Below are 18,395 nucleotides of genomic sequence, written 5' to 3'. Positions count from 1 at the left end.
TCCAGCCTGGGCGACAGAACAAGATTCCGTCTCAAAAAAAAAAAAAGAAAGAAAAAAAAGAGAGAGAGAGAGAAAATGATTTTGTGGTTGTCTTTAGGGGGAAGAAGCATCTACAGCTACATTAGTAACAGCATGATCCGGCAGCAAAAGCACTAGACTAAATATGGAGAGGTCTCAGGCAGAATCCTAAAATCAAGTCACTGGAGTCTGTTCATTTCCTTCGCTGTAAAACAGACTACTCCTCCCTACAGGCCCACCTCATAGATTTTACAGTTTTTGTTTGGAAAAAATGAACTAATAATAACAAAGTAATCTGAAATGTAAATACTGATATCGGTGAGGTTTCTTCACAGCAGGTATGTTACAAAAATATATTCTGCGTAATAGTTATTTTCACTAATCATGTTTTGTTGGGCTTTTTTTTCAATAAATTTTCTTTTTTTTTTTTTTTTGAGACGGAGTCTCGTTCTGTCACCCAGGCTTTTTCAATAAATCTTCTAGAAAACCACTTCTGATCCCTTTTTGCTTGACAAGTTTTATAGACATTAAGCTACAAAACAGAACACTGTAGTTGAAATGGACCTAAGATCATACAGAGGTGTACATAATTCCCCATCATTATTTTGGGAAAAAGAAAAGTTGATGTTGTAGGTATGATCTCTCCCACTTTCCTTTACCCGCTGCATCAGAAGTGCTTTTCGTTAGCTCATTTTTAGCAAAAACGAGTTCTGTAAGCTACAAATGTGATTTTAAACAACATATACATGTCTTTTTTAAAAAAACTACCACAAGTTTGTAGGAGATTTTTGCCTAAATCAATATAAACCCAATCAACTTAACAAGTCTGAGGACAAAATTCCTGAAACATTAAACCATGTAAGTAATTTTAATCACTTAACCTTCTTTCTTTCTTTAATTCACTTCTCACTTCCTTGCCAGGCCCTCTGTCCTCTTCATTTTTCTCCAAGTTACCTTTCAAATTCCACGAAGCTTCCCTCCCCACCACTCCCAAAAGCCTTCCTTCTCCAGCTGATCCAGGCCTCACTCCAAATACCAGTCTGTCTTCCCTGTACACATCAAAATACAGCTTTTCAAGTTTGTATCAGTTTACATTATTATACACAAAGTTGGTCTCCCCAGCTAGACTGCCAGCCCTTTGGAATTTAAACAGTTTTGCATCTCTAGTGTCTAGCACATAACCCAACTTAATGAATACTCCTTGACATTGATTGCAATGGACCTGATTGTGCCATTAGTTTTATTGGGTGAATTGTGTTCCCTAATAAAGATACATTTAAGTCTTAAGCCCCAATATCTCAGAATGTGACCTTATTTTGAAATAGGGTCTTTACAGAAGTAATCAAATTACAATGAAGTCACTAAGAATGTGACCTTATTTTGAAATAGGGTCTTTACAGAAGTAATCAAATTACAATGAAGTCACTAGGGTGCACCTTAATCCAGTATGACTGGTGCCTGTGTAAAAAGGGAAAATTCGGACACCGACAGGCATAGAAGGAAGACAAGGTGGAGACAGAGACACAGGGAGAAAGCCACGTGAAAAGATTGGAACGATGCATCCACATGCCAGCAAACCACCAGTAGCTGGGACAGACAATGGAAGAGAGTCTCCTCACAGCCCTCAGAAGGAGCCAACCCTGTCGACATCCTGATTCTGGACTACTAGCCTATAGAATTGTAAGACGATAAATTTATGTTACAGGCGTGCATCACTTAATGACAGGGATACATTCTGAGAAATTGATTGTCAGGCAATTTCATCACGGTGCGTATATCACAGAGTGTACTCACGCAAACCTAGATGGTACAGCCCACTACACACTTAAGCTATGTGGTCTAGCCTCTTACTCCTCGGCCACAAACCTGTATAGCATATGATTGTACTGGATCCTGGAGGTAACTGTAACACAACGGAAGTATTCGTGTCTCTAAACATAGAAAAGGTACAGTAACAATACAGTATTATAATCCACACACATGGTTTCTGGTACTTTGTTATGGCAGCCCTAGGAAGCCAATAAAATTATTGTTTAATAAAATGAAAATGTGTAAACAGTATTATACAACCAAACTTTTCAATATGATAGACATTGAAGATTATGGGAAATTAAAATGCACACAAGAGTTTTGACATGGACTGAAACATGATGACAACCAAAATGTACACTATATGTTAAGTGAAAGAGCAAGTAAAACAAATAAACCTGCAGTTTTAAATATTGTGTGTGTGTGTGTGTGTGTGACACACACACAATACCGCGTTTGTATATGCACAGGTAACGTCTGGCAATAAACACACATACATATCTCAACTCTTTCTAGCAATCACTTCTTGGGAAAGGGCGGCCCCTCCTCCTTGTAAGATGAATTTTTTAAACTCACACAACTTTGCACTTTTAAAAATAGTAAGTGGTTTGGTTTTTCTTAAACTTCTAAAATTGTGAAATTTAAAGGAACTACCATTTCTAAGGAAATCAGACATCACATTTTTCTTTAAGAGTACATACAGTTAAACCTGAATAATTTAATACTTTTAAAATCCTCACTCTGGTAGTTCAAAAAACAATGTATCAATCACTAAATTACAAGGGCATATCTACCATCCCATTTCTAAACGTTACCATGACATTATATTTCAGAGCCCATATTAAACACAGGCTGTTCCCAAAAATGTCAGGAAGAAAACAATATTTTTCAAACACCATTGCATTTGCATCACGCATATAATTCTGGTGTTTTACAAGTGTTCTACCATTAAATTTCATTCCTCAACTAGGCCACACCTATTCAATCCAGCCTTCTCTATCAATATCCAGTAACGTCTGCAGAGGGCCTTGTTAACTTTGACGTCAACCAAAAATGTACTCTCTTTAACAATCTGTTCTAGATTTATCATCTATACATTTATCTAAACTCAAACTCTCCTACACCTTTATTTTTTATCATTGTGAGATGTGAATCTGTGAAATGCCTAACAATAGCATCACCAAGTAGCTACTCAATAAATGTCAGACTCCTATATAAGTTCCTTGGGAAAGCTAAAATTACAGAAGTCACACTCAACTTTACAAGTCAGCGAAGATCACCTAAGTCATCATTAACATAAAATGGCAAGAACATCACAGTAGGCTATTAGCACTGAAATGGTATAACTACAACCCAGTTTCAGAGATGAAAAGGAAAGATAGTAGACTATTAAAGCAGCTAACGTCTGGGATGAAAATGTGTAACAAAAGAGAGGCTTTAAGGACACAAGGAACTAAAAACCTGAAACAGCAGAATTGCGGAACACTTGTCACGAGCAGTAATCTGAGCAAAGGCAACTGTGCAGTCTTTAAAGAATGAAAATACCACCTTAAATACATACCATGTGTCAATTATGCCTCAATAAAGCTGGAAAAACTCAATAAAGAAACTAAACAGAGAACAAAAACAGGTGACAGATTTCACTCGTATCTTTTCGGTTAAAAAGGGCAACATAACGTCTCCGACTAAGACAATGATACAAATATCCAAGCATTTTTATCGGGCTAAGGCTTCATTTGTATAGTGACAAAAACGACCAGAAGCAAAAATTACTTCCTTTTAGTTTTCCATTTGCAAAGTTAAGTGAAGGCCTCTGTGGCTGGTCCTTGTTCAGCAGGGTCCCCTGCGGAGGAGATATAAACCTCCTCAAATTGAAATAAAAAAAAAAATGCAATAAAAACAAAAGAAACTAACCAGTAAACTTAAAAAAAGTGAACTGTGTTTTATAAAAAAAAAAAAAAAATGGAACAAAAGACAACGAAAAGATTCTAATTTGCTTAGCATAACCAAAAGCACAATATTTTTGGTTTTGTTTTTGGTCTGTCATATCTAGTTTTTGAGCCTTTGATGTTCCAAATTTGTTCCAAATTTTGTCCACCTTTACATAAAAACCCGACCACATCAGTCTGAAGAAATTATCGCTTTAAACTTCTAGGTCCATCAAATAACAAACAGTGAAACCACTTCATTCCTATTCCTCACCTGTTCTTAAAAGAACCAAAACATCATGTTTCTGTTTTTTGTTTTGTTTTCCTTCAACCTTAAGTTCCAGAGTACATGTGCAGGATGTGCAGGTTTGTGACACAGGTAAACGTGGGTCATGGTGGTTTCCTGCACAGCTCAACCCATCTCCCTGGTTTAAGCCCAGCATCCATCAGCTTTTCTTCCTGATGCTCTCCCTCCCGCCATCCTCCCCACAGGCCCCACTGTGTGGTGTTCCCCTCCACAAGGCATCATCTTTCAAGGCCACTAAGTCTGAAACCTTCTAAACATTATATTCTGTTTTGTGCAAAAGAGAATCCCCCTGCTCTATTAAGATATACCTCCTAATGCAAACTTCAAAGTCCCAGCTACCACCCCCAAGGTACCACCTTAATCATCCTGCATATGAGTCTCTTCATTAAGCAAATTAAACAACCAGGGAACCTTTGCAACATCAGCAAAGAAAAACTGTGAAACCATATGCCAGAGAAACAGTAGAAATAATTTCTTCAAAGTTATAACGGTTAGATTTTTGGACTAAGATAATCACATACAAAGCAGAATAAATGTTCATCTACAGAATCTCAAATTATAAATGTATTTGCCATTCCAAAGAACTAAAGCCTTGTATTTTATTGTCTCCTTACCCCTACAACTTAAGTACTTTATGGTTTATTTTACTTGTGCCCAGATGGGCTCTTTCTAATTTTGAAAGTCTCTTTTCAGGGATCCTGAAAAACCCAGGTAGACCAATACTGTAGAAATAAAGGCAATTTACTCACTATAATTTTATACCTTAAAAAAATGTTACTAGTAGGGAATTACAGAGTTTACTGACATCAGAAGTTAACTACAGGCCAGGTGCAGAGGTTGACACCTGTAATTGCAGCATTTTGGGAGGCTGGGTAGATCGCTTGAGCTCAGGAATTTGAGACCAGCCTGGGCAACATGGTGAAACCCTGTCTCTACAAAAAAATCAATTAAAAAGAAAAAACAGCTGGGCGTGGTGGTGTGTGCCTGCAGTCCCAGATACTTGGGAGGCTCAGGCAGGAGGATAGCTCGAGCCTGGGGGGCAGAAGTTTCAATGAGGCGAGATTGCACCACTGCACTACAGCCTGGGCAACAGAGCAAGGCTCTGTCTCAAAAAAAAAAAAAAAAAAAAAAAAAAGATAGCCACTCCGTGAACTGTCAATTCTTAACATACTAAAGATTTTAAGGGCAATCTAAAACTTTGCTTCATGGATCACTAAAATACTCATTTTCAAACTTTGAAATGACTACACTTCGTCAAAGGTAACTTGTGAGCCCCGTTACAACTCCTACAGTCCACAGTATCTTAATGTGCTTTCCATCCTTTCCTTAAGAGGGCATGGAGCTTACCAACAATGACCATGTAAGGGTGATGTTGATATGTATTTATAGTACAAAGGACGTTCACATGTGCCATCTCATGTGATCTAATGGGGAAATTATTATTCCATTTCATAACTGAAACTTAAATGGTTTCAGTTATGAAACCATTTAACTAATGGCCTACCCAACTACCCAAGTAAAAATAATTAGTGAGGGAAGTGGGACTCAAAGTCACACACAGAGATATGCAGCTGAAAAGTCAGGAATAAAAATTCCCCAATTTCTTGTTTGAAAAGGAGTAATTTGTCTCAACCATCAAATCTGCAGCACATTGCCCTGTAGATGTCGTCACGAGTTTGCATGTCTAGAAATGTGGACCCCATCGCTAGCTGCTGTGGGGCTGACTTTAAGCTTCCTTTTCCATTTTGTGAAAATGGGGCTAATATCACCTAACCTTTCATGGATTTTCAAGATGACAGATAGAGAAAGACTAACAAAAACAAAATAAAATTAATGCTTTTGAAATATTTCAAAAAAAACTATTGTTAATTTTCTTAGGTGTGACAATAGTATTGTGTTAGTGTTAAAGAGACTGCCCTTTCATTTGAGGTGGGTTTCTTATTAAGCAATATTTTGTTTTTTATCCAATCTGATAGTTCCTTTAATACAATGCAGGTAAATTTGATCCATTTGATTATGATGATTAATGAACTAGAACAGCTTATTTCTTCCACCTGTGTTTTCTATCATTATTTTTCATTTTGTTTTTCCTATTTTCCTTCCCTCAGAGTTTGAATGGTAACGTTTAAATGTCTGCTGGTATGGAAGCAAGAAAATTCACTTCTGGTGTGGGTGTGTATTTATCCTTAATTTTTTAACATGTATATACAATCCTAAATTTTGCAATAGTGGTTTAGTTGGCTCTTAAACAAGGAGGCCCTTAACAAGTTTTAACAACCCACTGAATTCGTCCTTGTATCCCACCCCATCTTGTTTTGTTTTCATTTTATATTCTTAAAAAAAATACAAGCGGCCGGGCACGGTGGCTCAAGCCTGTAATCCCAGCACTTTGGGAGGCCGAGACGGGCAGATCACGAGGTCAGGAGATCGAGACCATCCTGGCTAACACGGTGAAACCCCGTCTCTACTAAAAATACAAAAACTAGCTGGGCGAGGTGGCGGGCGCCTGTAGTCTCAGCTACTCGCGAGGCTGAGGCAGGAGAATGGCGGGAACCCGGGAGGCGGAACTTGCAGTGAGCTGAGATCCGGCCACTGCACTCCAGTCCGGGTGACAGAGCAAGACTCCACCTCAAAAAAAAAAAAAAAAAAAATACAAGCAAATTTTGAACAATCAATGTAATTCAATTTACCAGCATATTTTTACCAACTCCATTGTTTCTTATATCCTCATGACCGTCCTCTGGACTTACATTTCCTCAGGCTAAACACGTACTTTAATAATCATTTTAATGCAAATCAATACTTGGTTAAACTCTTGGTACTTCTTTAAATATGCCCCCTTCCTACTCTCCAGCCTTATTGTTCACAAGACCCGCTTTCATGCCAAACCATCTACAGAGCCTAGGAGTAACACATTATCTATTTACATCTGGTATCCCGTCCCTCCATATTCACATAATAAAGGCCATTCATTTTGCAAAGTTCAACTCTCTTCTAAGAAGCTTTTTCCTGAAGCCCTCTTCTCTCTCCCAGAACCCCTTCTCTTTCACATACAATTACCATCACTTACACCAATGAGAAAAACACCTCATTGTGTGCATTTGTTTTATATGTCCATCCTTTTCTACAACACTGTAAGTAGAGCTAGTTTTTCATCTTTTTCTCATCATGACACACAAAGAAAATAGTATATGAAGAGCCCACAAGAATATAGAGATAGCCAGGTGCAGTGGCTCACATGAGCAACAGAGCAAGACCTGTCAAAAAAAAAAGCAGCAGCCGCCGCCACAGGTAAGACAGGTAAGTCTGCTCTCACCAGAAAGGGACTGGCTAAGTGTCTCCGATCAACCCAGATATCTCCAGGCTGCCCAGGGGTCAAGAGGATTACTTCCTCAGCACAACTATAACCCACTAAGGACACACTGAATGGGAAGTTCCGGAAGACCAGAGTTTATCACAGTCATCTTCATGTTCTCAGAACCCACATGCAGCCTGATATAATGTAGGTCTCCATGAATCCTTCCTCAAAGTACTTAAGAAAAAGTACTCTTTACTCCCACAAAAAGGAAAAAAAATCACTAGCATTAGGTAGAGGCTTAGTAGGTCTAAGTAAAATCAAAGTAGGTCTAAAATAAAATCAAAGGCAACAGTACTCTAACTCCACTGAAAGGTATTATGATTTAAACCACCATTTACAAGTAGAGAATGCACGGATGGTTCCTCTACCCACGAAGCATTTCAGTAAGAAACATCTACTTTCTTTTATCACTGAAATAAACATCTACTTCTTGTTTTCAGCTGGAAATAAATTTTTATTGGTAGGTAGCTTTGGACATGTAGCTCACTACAGATAAATTAAGCAAGTTTACACATCTCTTCTTTAGCTATAACACACTGTTTAGAAGAAGCTAACGGTCCTTCTTACAGAGAAGCAGAAGAAAATCATAAGCCAAGGCACACAGAGGGCTACAGCACCTCACACAGTGGAGCTCTGTTAAATGTCTTACACTTTACACTATCACAAAAGTCTTCTTGAGTTTTGCTGTGAAAACGCAAAGACTTATTAGCTTTTCTTCCTAAATAAATACATATAAACTGCCACTCTAACCTCCCAAAGCAAATTCTGCACATAAGATAGCAAAAGATCGAATGTTACATATAAGTATTTTCAACAATACTGGGCCTCCAATTGAGAGTTTTCAGTTCAGCAAGCATAACTCTTCATAATACAACTCCTCACTTACAACTTTCTCCCAACACTTTAAAGTATGGCCTAGATATGTAAATATCCCTCTTCTAGACTAGGAGATTGGGACTGTAGGTTTTAGACAAGATATCTAAGAGAAAGGTGGGTAAGTTCAATGTAAGCCAACAAGAGATGTTATTCTCTTGTTATGCTTCCTAAAGGATAGAGTATAAGGAAATTAAATATAATATGGCCTCAGTAAACAGAAAAATCTGACAGGAAATAAGTCCTAAAGCTAACGTGAATACACACAGCTTGTTCTAGTAATGACAAAAAGCTGCTGTGCTTTTTTTTTTTTTTAAGTATAAAATAAGGTAAGATAGATTTTTCTTCTACAAGTATTAAATTGGTGAAAAAGTAATTGCGGTTTTTGCCATTCTCAACTTACCTAAACTTGTAAAATATGTTTGAGAATGTCACAAATTAGACCAGTTATTTTTGTTACCAGACAAAAGAAATAAATTATTCTATAAACTATTCAAAATAGAGAAAGAAGACAATCTACATTCTTAGCTTTCATACTACCAATTAATCCACTTAATTTCAAAATAAATTAGTGCTTTCTCAGGGCTATGTACTACTAATAAACTAACATTTCTTACAATGAAAAGGAACTGACAATTGTATTACACAGATTTCCATTTCGGTTAGTATATGTTGAGCTAATAGATTAATTAGTAGTGCCAATGAATGAATACTTTTTAACACAGGGAGGGAGGCAAATCATGTTAAAGGGTAATAATAACACCCAACATGACACAGTAATTCCCATGGGCCAGGTACTAGTTAAGAACCCTATGAACTAGGTGTTATTTTACTCTCATTTTACATGTACAGAGAAGTAACTTGTCCAAGGTCATACTCCTAACTAAAGAAATAAATGTGAAATCTCAAAAAAATTCAAATCCCTTAATGGTACTGGCAAAGAAAAAAGTGTCAAAAATTAGCAAATAGCTTTGTGAATTATTAGCCTGTTGGTGACTAAAATAGTGATATCAGTAACCTCCAGTAAATGGTTTTAAATAAAGAAAAATATATTTAGACTGTAAAATCTAGGAAACTAAGTGAAATTCATGCTTAACTACGGCTGATTCTATGCTTTTCATATTATCTAAAACATAATTAGAACTCCCAAAATGTTCTAGAAATGCGCCACAGAGCAAAAAATAATAATTTTCAAAAAAGAGCTCCTAAAATGATGAAAATGATACCAATGATCATTCATAAACTATCAAAGGATCAGAATTTTAGATCTAGAAGGAGACAAGCACATAAGGAATATCTATTAAAGGGTGTCTAGTCCAATCCCTTAATTTCACAGATGAGAAAAACTAACTCGAAGTTTTAAGAAACTTTCCCATATGTACACATCTAAATGTCAAAATCTGGACTAGAATTTACCTTCTGGTCCAACTGCTCTTTTTATTATACCATGCTGTCAAATACATAATAAAATACCATATTAAGTTTCTGAAATAGGGCTACTTTGAGAAACCAAAAGTAGATTATTTAAATCTAAAAAGGTTTCTGGAAAGGAATTACACAAAGTATAGAAACGCTTAAATGATACTTCCTGAGACAATAAAAGCTTCAGAAGAGCTAGAATAAACAGGAGTTTAAAGGCAGGAAGAAAGGAATTTGGTAAATGACAAAAAGGAGGCAGACTCAATTTGGGGGGACTGGGTCCAAAGTCTAGAATCAAATAAGACAACGAGAAATGTGACAACATCTCGCTGAAACTGGCCAAGGTGGATCGTGGTAGGGCAGATAATTAACCTACTTTGAGACCTATTAGCCACTTATTAGCAAAAGATGGAAGGAAAAAGTCACCAGAAGGTAAGCAAAGCCATATGATATAAAATAAGACCGTAATATTTACACACATGCCACATAATTGAATATGGTATTTAAAACTAGAGTTTTCCAGCATATTAAAAATTTCAGATCATAACAAGTCTTATCTTTGTGATATCTAAGTGCCTAAGATTAGAATAAACCACCTCTTATAAAATTCCATTTCTACTAACTGTATCACTTCACCCTCTAATAATTATTAAACGGTTTATAACCTGTCAACGCCCTAGTACCCTACCATTATGCTTTATTGGGCTAATCTCACCAACTCATCACTTTATAACATTAAACTCATGTTCATCCTAAAATTGGGCAAATTTTAGGATGGGCAGGAATGATGATAATGATAACATAATAATCATTCATAGGAAAACAGTGTAAAATTATGTCTAGGGACTACAACTCAAGTTTTTTAAAAAGTCAAAGACAATATGCTCTGGAAGGTAAAAACTGACCTTCCTTTTGCTTCTTAGAGTTTTTATATTTTCCAGATTTCTATGAGAATGTATCATTTTTAATATCCAAAATGTATCTTAGACAAATTCAAAAGATGAGTGGGCTTAAATAAAACTTTCATTAATACTTCTTCTAAATGTTCTCTCCCCACCAAGTTCAAACATTCCTTTGACCAAACATTTATGTAACAGAAGATTCCTTATTTTTGAGGTTTTCTTATTTTTTTAAAGGCTTAAGAAGCTTAAGTTTTGTTCATTCTTTAAATGAACACAGCAAAAATTAGATAAGTAAAACGATGGCAACCCACATTTGAATGCTCCTATCATGAAAGCACTATTTTACTAACAAAATATTAACTTACAAATAAATATTTCATTAATAAAAGGACTACATCCACCCTGTTTCTTGAGAAAGAAAAAGAAATTTCATTATTTAATGTAATATTCTTGCTATATGAAGACGAGACTTTCACACACACACACACTGCCAACAAAGCATGGGCCGTGAGGCTTGGCCCAGCTTTCTTTTTTTTCAGTAGTAAGGATAAATTGCACTAACCACACATATCCTTACCTGGGACCCCAGTGAGACTCGAGCAGTAAGAAAAGGCAAACATTTTCCATGTATGTCCTTTCTAATTTATGTTTTAAAAAATTGTGTTATTAAAACAGAACAAACAAAAGAGAAAAAGACAGTCAGCTTTACCTGTGCCTTTCTTCAGCAAGTAAAGTTTACCATGCTCAGGGTGCTGTGCCAGGCACAGGCTTTCTCAGTAGTAAAGGCCGTCGGACTCTCCTAGCACCTACCTTTACCAGCTTTGGCCTCATTACCACCATGTTCTAATGGATCTAATCTCATGCCCTTGTAACCGGGGGTGGGCAAGCAGCCAGGCCAGTGCCACCCCATGATCTAACTCTACCCACCTCCTGCACCAACAACTTCTCTGTTGTCCTATACCCCTCCCAACAACGCCTTCGTAACCATGACTCCTACCACCCAAATAGGAAGAGAAAATGATCAGAGGCAGAGCTAACATTTATGGCGCTAACAGTAAGTAGTTCCAGTCCCAAAGCAGGCGCTGTCCTGACCACTACTGCATCCTCATGACAGACCACCCGGATTAGCCACCTCAACTGCAAAACAGAGCCCCCCTCTACATGTATTCTGTCACTTTTCCCGTTATTCCACACTTATTAAGTACAATATTAAATATCAGGTAGGTAGGTACTCTGTGCCAAGCCCTGAAGTCAGAAACTACTTCAAAGGCAAAATAAACACCCTGTGATACCGAAAATGTATTATTTCATGGACAAATTAAAAAGAGGTATTTCAAGAGGTGCCCTTGAAAATGTACTCATTGCAACCTAAACATAATCACTATTTGGTTCAGGCTATAATACTAACTTACGAAAAACAACTTTTACTAATTTTCACATGTAAGCAGAATGCTAGTGATCTAAAATAAGACACAGCTGAAGAGAATTGTTTTTAACAGTTACTTAACCCAATTAAGGTATTGCAGATTTGCCCAGGTACCTTGTTTTGACAAATGAAAAAATTACATATACTTCAGCATCTACAGAATAAAATTTCAACTCATCCTAGATGTTTTCACAGCTGCTGATTCTGAGAAGTATTCTGTTTAAGTCCAGCCCATCTTCTCTCCACCATTCCATACACACACAGCCATATCATCCCTGCTGCACCCGGCGTACCAGGAGGAGACAGGAAGGACTCGGGAAAACTTTTATACTGAATGCAGAACTTGGTACTCCAGATCAAACTGCAGAAGTAAATGATAAACCTTCCCCTTCAAGGCCCTCATAATTAAGAGTTCAAAGAAAATTTTACTACACAGTAAGCATGATAAGCGCTACTGAGATTACAAAAATGCCATGAAACTGTATGAAGGGGATGGAGGGTCGGGTTGGACAGGGGTAGGATTATTCAAGTAAGGAGGCTCCCTGCTTAACAGACAGCTACACACTCTCCAGACCAGGAGGAAAAGGGGTGTGGCGGGGAGAAGCGTTCCAAGCCTAGCAAAACCACCTACAAAGCCGAAGAGGTATCTTTGCTTTTCAATTTTGTGATTCTAGAGGACAGATGGCAATTTTCTTTAAAGAATAAGACTGCAAACTACTGAGATATTTAGCACTGTTTGGGGGTGCATTCGAATGTATTCAAATATGAATACAGACACACCCAATTTTAATAGTACCTTTGGAACAATCTCATTCGGCCAGGCACTTTCTGTATTTGCCAACAATACACACCCCACATGTAATTAACGTATCTGGGTGGAAGCCCTAGAAAGAGCTTCTGAGTCTGACATCCTTGAGATCAGAATCCCACTGACTAAGTGTGTGACCCTGGCAAATCCCTGTGTCTCACTGTCCTAATCTGATTACAGCATACATTTATTGTTTACTTGAATACTGTTTGTGTCCATGAGCAAGAATGTAAACACCATGAAAGCAGGGGCTGCCCTTACCAATACTGCATCCCCAGCACTCAGCCCCGCCTCTAGCACTTAGTAACTGCTAAGTGTATACTTGATATACAGTACTTGAGTGAATGAATAGTCAGTAAAGAGTATCACACCACTCCTGAAATCCTAGTCTTTGACAACGAACTATGACCCATACAGCGCGTAGCTCAGCAATCTGGCAAAACTGTCACTGTAAAAGACCTAATTATCGCATTCCTTTTGAAACTGACTAATAATTGGCATATCTAAAAATAATTAGCCCAAACAATCCTCGAAAATCATTTTAACATAGTCCATTTAATACCAATGCTTTCCTAAAATGTAAACTGTGAGAAAGAACAATCATCCAGTTGGGAAATGGAGTCTTCAATGATTCATCCTTCAGTATGATTTCTTTAATACTGTTGATTTTATGTCCATCTGATTTCAGCCATTTTTTGTACTGTTCCTCAGCGTGCAGCAGAGAATCTGCTTTTAAAGCATCTCTCAGATCTGATTCACCACTTCTTAAAGAAAAATATATACAATATATACAAAATATACAAATATATACAATATATACAAAATATATACAATATATACAAAATATACCCTTAGATGGAAAATTGCTTGGGGATCTCCTATATGAAATCAGTTGCATAAATAGGGCCAGTGAGACATGAAACACAAGATTTCAGAAGTCTTTAATAACAACCACTAGGCCTACGTTGCAAAGAACAACTTTTTTCGGTGATGACTCATAAATTATGATTCCTACATATAAGCTCATGAGGAGCTAATGAAACGAATTTGTCTCATCATGTGGAAAACTGTGGTCCTTCTGGCCACGCACAAAACACCAAGTTTTAAACGCGCCCACGTTTTGCTTAATTCGGGACTTCCAGCGGGCATTAGCACTTTTCCCTTACAGTCTATTTAAACGCCCTAGGAAAACAAATACCGTCGCCTTGGCAGGCGGTCTCCGCACAGACAAACGTAGCTCCAGCCACATACAGATGTGTCTGGTGGGCTGAAGTAAATAAATGACAGGAAAGCTAATGCTGCTTTTCGAGATTAACGTGCATTCCCAGAGACAAGACTGCCACCTGGACACACGGCTGGAAACGGGAGAGCATGTGCCTCTCAGAGGAGAAAATGGAGAGAATTTCAACAGTACTTATTTAAACTTTCCACCTTCACACACGCCCCTTTCCCCCAGCGCGGGGTCGGGAACTCGGCCCAGCCAGCGGCGCGAGAAGATCTGCACTTGACTTCCGTCCTCTCCCAGGCGGGAATGAGCGCTGCCTGCCACGGCCGAGACCCTTCCTTCCTGCCCGGGGACCCCTCCCGCTCGGCGCGCGACCAGGAGGAAACGCAGCCCGCGCGGCTCCGCGCCCCCTCGCCGGCGACCCCGGCCCGGGGCCGCGCTCCGACTCGCGCGCGCCCACCCCTCGCCCCACCACAGGCCCAGCACGCCTCGGCTCTCGGCCCCGCGCCCCAAGCGCACCCCAGCAGTTCAGCCGGGGGCGCCCGGAGGCCGGTGCCCGCCCCACGCCACGTCCAGCACAGTCGCCCACTCACCGCCACCCTCGCGCCGCCCTGGCCCACCAGGCGGCGCCCCCTCCCCAGCCGCCTGGGCCGCTCACCCCCGCGCTCCCCGCCTGCTCGCCGTCCAACCGCCCCCGCCCGGGCCGCCCGCCCGCCCCCGCGCTAGGCCCCGCGGGCAGCCACCGGGAGAGGCGGGTCCAGCGCCGCCCGCCCGTCCGAGAGGTCCCGGCTGCCCCTGCCTCCCGCTCGCCGCACCTACCATGGTACAGATGGAGGCGAATTTGGAGACTGTCATTAGGATTTCCATCCGGCCAGCGCCATCTTCCACCCAATCACAGCGGCGGCGGCGGGCGGGGGAGGAGGAGAGCCGGGCCGCCCGCTCGCACCGCGGCCCGCGGGCGGACCCCGAGCCGCCGCGGACCCACGCACCGAGCCCGCTGGGCCGCCGCTGCCGTCGTCGCCGCCGGCGCTCAGGCACTCCTGGCCTCGGGCCCCAGCCCCCGCCTGCCGGCCGCCGGCCCGCCCCCGGCTCCGCCCCGGCGCAGGACGCAGCCGCTGCCTCCGGGCCCGCGCCTGCCCGCGAAGCCGCCCGCCGCTCACCCCGCCCAGCGCGCAGGGGAGCGGGCTCCGCCGAGGCCCTAATGCCCGGCCTGCCAGGCAGCAGCGCGGCCCGAAGGCGCAGCCCCGCCCACCCCTCGGCGCCCCCTCCGCGGCCCGCGAGCGCGAGGCGGGGAACTCCGGCCCGGCCCCACCCCGCGCGCGGCAGAGGGCAGGACCGAAGGTGGGCACCGCCTCCTGCCCGCGTCCCTGCGGTCCTAGAGCCGGGCGCTTAGAGGCCCCGCGTAGGAAGGGGCGCGGCGGGGAGGCACGGGGGCGGGGGAGGCGGTGGCGACCTGGGAGAACCTTGAGGGGACCAGCTGCGACACCCACCGCGGGCGAGGGGACGGCGAGCCCCCGCTGCCTAAACAGAAAACGGAGGCGATGATCTGGGTAACTACGCGCCGAGTGGGAGGAAACCTGCTCTGTACAGTTAAGATAACCCGGGTTACCCAAGCACTTGGTTTGTTTCTTTTTACGTATATTGGATGAATCACCGGAGTCAAACACAACTTAGAAAAAGACAAAATAATTAAAAATGAAGAGGCAAAGAACAAATTACACATGTTAAACTCCTTGAATTAAGAAGAAAGATAAGTAATGGGGGGAAGGAGAGGAGCGAATCCCGCTGGCCTGTTGGCCGTAAATTTATAACTGGCTTCTAAATATCTGCACATTGAGCTGCAAAATAGGGAAGATCTCAAGCCAGCAGTGATGATGATATTACCAGAGACAAGAAGCCCGCAAGCAAGAAAAATGCCCTGTGAGAAATCCTTAGGCAGTGCTGGCTACTGGCATGGGTAGTTCCTGTTTTCTCCTTTTATAAAATTCATATTTGCACCCTGTTCTTCATGCCTGGCAGCTCAGCTTTATTTTTTCCTATTTGAGAAAGTAGCTCAAGTGAGTAGAATAACTTCATAAATTACTATGTACTTTTCTGGGTTCCCCTAATTCAGTGGGATTGAGGATCTGAATTCAGGCAGAGCTGTAAAATCAGAAGTGCCTCACCTCACGGGTTCAAAGCACTCAAAAACAAAACAAAGCATTCAAACAAAATTTAAGTGAAAAATAGACTTCTGGTACATGAATACTGTTTCCATAGTGATTCCATTATAAGCTTGCTTGGGGGGAGAATGCAGATTGAATATAGCTAAGTCCCATGGTAGCCGGCCTGGTTCTCCAAGCGCCTGCCTCCATGGAAGCCGAGAGCCCTGATACCCCAGCCAGGGGCTTCCCTCTCTAGACTTGCAAGCATCACCCACCTGAAGTCTTTCTTGCTCTTTTCTAACCCCTGTTTAGACAAGGGTTTCTACATCTTAGACCTCTAGGGCCCACCTGGGCTTTGTCCGAGTGTCACCATGCCCATCTGTCTGCCCATCCTGATAAACAGCTGTGGTCATCCTGTCCTTTCCCCTTGCTGTTCTATTCCAGCAAACAGATCTGATGTGCCAGAATTTTAGCCCTGCCTCCATCCCGCTAACCACCCATATACCTCCTTGTCCATTAATCCTAACGCGTCACAGGAATAAAAGCCACCGGCTTTACATGTAAGTTTATGTAAGAACAAGGCCTTTCTAAAGTGAATTTCTAGGCCGGGTATGGTGGCTTACACCTGTAATTTCAGCACTTTGGGAGGCCGAGGCGGTTGGATTACTTGAGGTCAGGAGTTGGGAGACCAGCCTGGCCAACATGGTGAAGTCCCATCTCTACTAAATACAAAAATTAGCCAGGTGCAGCAGTGCACGCCTATAATCCCAGCTACTCAGGAGGCTGAGGCACAAGAATAGATTGGATTCTGGAGGTGGAGGCTGCAGTGAACTGGGATTGCGCCACTGCACCCCAGCCTGGGTGACGGAGTGAGACTGTCTATCGAAAATAAATAAATAAATAAATTTCTAGGCTGGGCACAGTGGCTCAGGCCTGTAATCCCAGCACTTTGGGAGGCTGAGACAGGAGGACTGCTTGAGCTCAAGACCAACTTCCTTGAGACCAGGAAGTTCAAGACCAGCCTGGGCAACATAGTGAGACCTTGTCTCTACTAAAAGTAAAAATAAAATAAATCAGTGGTGCATGGTGGCACATACTTATAGACCCAGCTACTTGGGAGGCGAGGTGGGAGGATCACTTAAGCCCGGGAGATCCAGGTGGCAGTGAGCCATGATTGAGCCACTGCACCATAGCCTGAGTGACAGACCAAAACCCTGTCTCAAAAATACAGCGCGGTGGCTCTTGCTGTTGTAATCCCAGCACTTTGGGAGGCCAAGGCGCGTGGATCACTTGAGGTCAAGAGTTCGAGACCAGCCTGGCCAACATGGAGAAACCCCGTCTCTAGTAAAACTACAAAAATTAGTTGGGCATGGTGGTGAGCACCTGTAATCCCAACTACTGGGGAGGCTGAGGCAGGAGAATTGTATGAACCTGGGAAAAACCAGCGAGTCGAGATTGTGCTACTGCACTCTAGCTTGGGCGACAGAGCAAGATTCCATCTCAAAAATAAAAATTAAATTAAAAAATAAATAAAATGGATTTCTGTTAGAATAATCTGGAGTCGTGTCTAGTTGATGTTGGAGCCGTCTAAATTCACAGGTAAAATCATGAAACCTGATCACAGAGCCTCACAATGCCTTGTCTCCTATGGTCGACTGGAGAGGCAACAAACATAAAAGAGAGATTCTTGAATCTATGTGCTAGGTGTTGTACTGAGTGTTCTTTAACATATGTCATGCAGTTCGAGAATAAGTTTGGCTGAAACTCCATACTTTTGGACCCTGAGCTTGGAAAGGGTAATCTGGCTTTAGAACACAGCTTTACACAGCTGTGTAATCAGCTTTACAAAGAGCTTCCCTGTGCCTAGCAAAAGATGAGTTTGTGTAAAACTGATTCCTTTTGGGCCTTCTTGAATATGCAAACTACAAAATATGCCCAGATGCCTCAGGGACCAGGCAAGTAAATGAACTATGTCCAAGTTTAATCCATTTAGTCAGCATAGCATTTTATAATTTTTTCATTTCCATACCTTTACACAAGTCTACACTCTCCAGTTCCTTACAGTCTGCCTCAAATTTTCCGTTACTCATTCTGTTCAACAGTTTAACGTAAGTCATTTTATTATATAGTTCTACCACCTCTCTTCTCCCTGAAGGCATGTGGGTTTACAGCAGCTCA

The 18,395-nt window shown here is 41.5% G+C and overlaps 1 protein-coding gene across 4 annotated transcripts in view; it reads right to left on the bottom strand.

Annotated features, from left to right (window-relative positions):
- USP12 (ubiquitin specific peptidase 12) overlaps window positions 1-15,255 on the bottom strand; it is a 113,442-nt gene extending 98,187 nt beyond the window's left edge. For 2 of the 4 annotated variants that reach the window (XM_023208712.2, XM_023208717.2), the window contains exon 1: window positions 14,893-15,244. In XM_023208712.2, the coding sequence (XP_023064480.1) occupies window positions 14,893-14,940 (48 nt within the window). In that variant the 5' untranslated portion in view covers window positions 14,941-15,244. Of the gene's footprint in view, window positions 1-14,892 lie in introns of all 4 variants that reach the window. The other 2 variants (XM_023208713.2, XM_023208715.2) reach the window with 2 other exon arrangements.
- Window positions 15,256-18,395: the final 3,140 nt, after the last annotated feature.

This window comes from Piliocolobus tephrosceles, chromosome X (assembly GCF_002776525.5).
Source record: "Piliocolobus tephrosceles isolate RC106 chromosome X, ASM277652v3, whole genome shotgun sequence".
NCBI lineage: Eukaryota > Metazoa > Chordata > Mammalia > Primates > Cercopithecidae > Piliocolobus > Piliocolobus tephrosceles.
The sequence above is the reverse complement of the archived record's forward strand: the minus strand, read 5'-3'. Positions and strand labels throughout refer to the sequence as shown.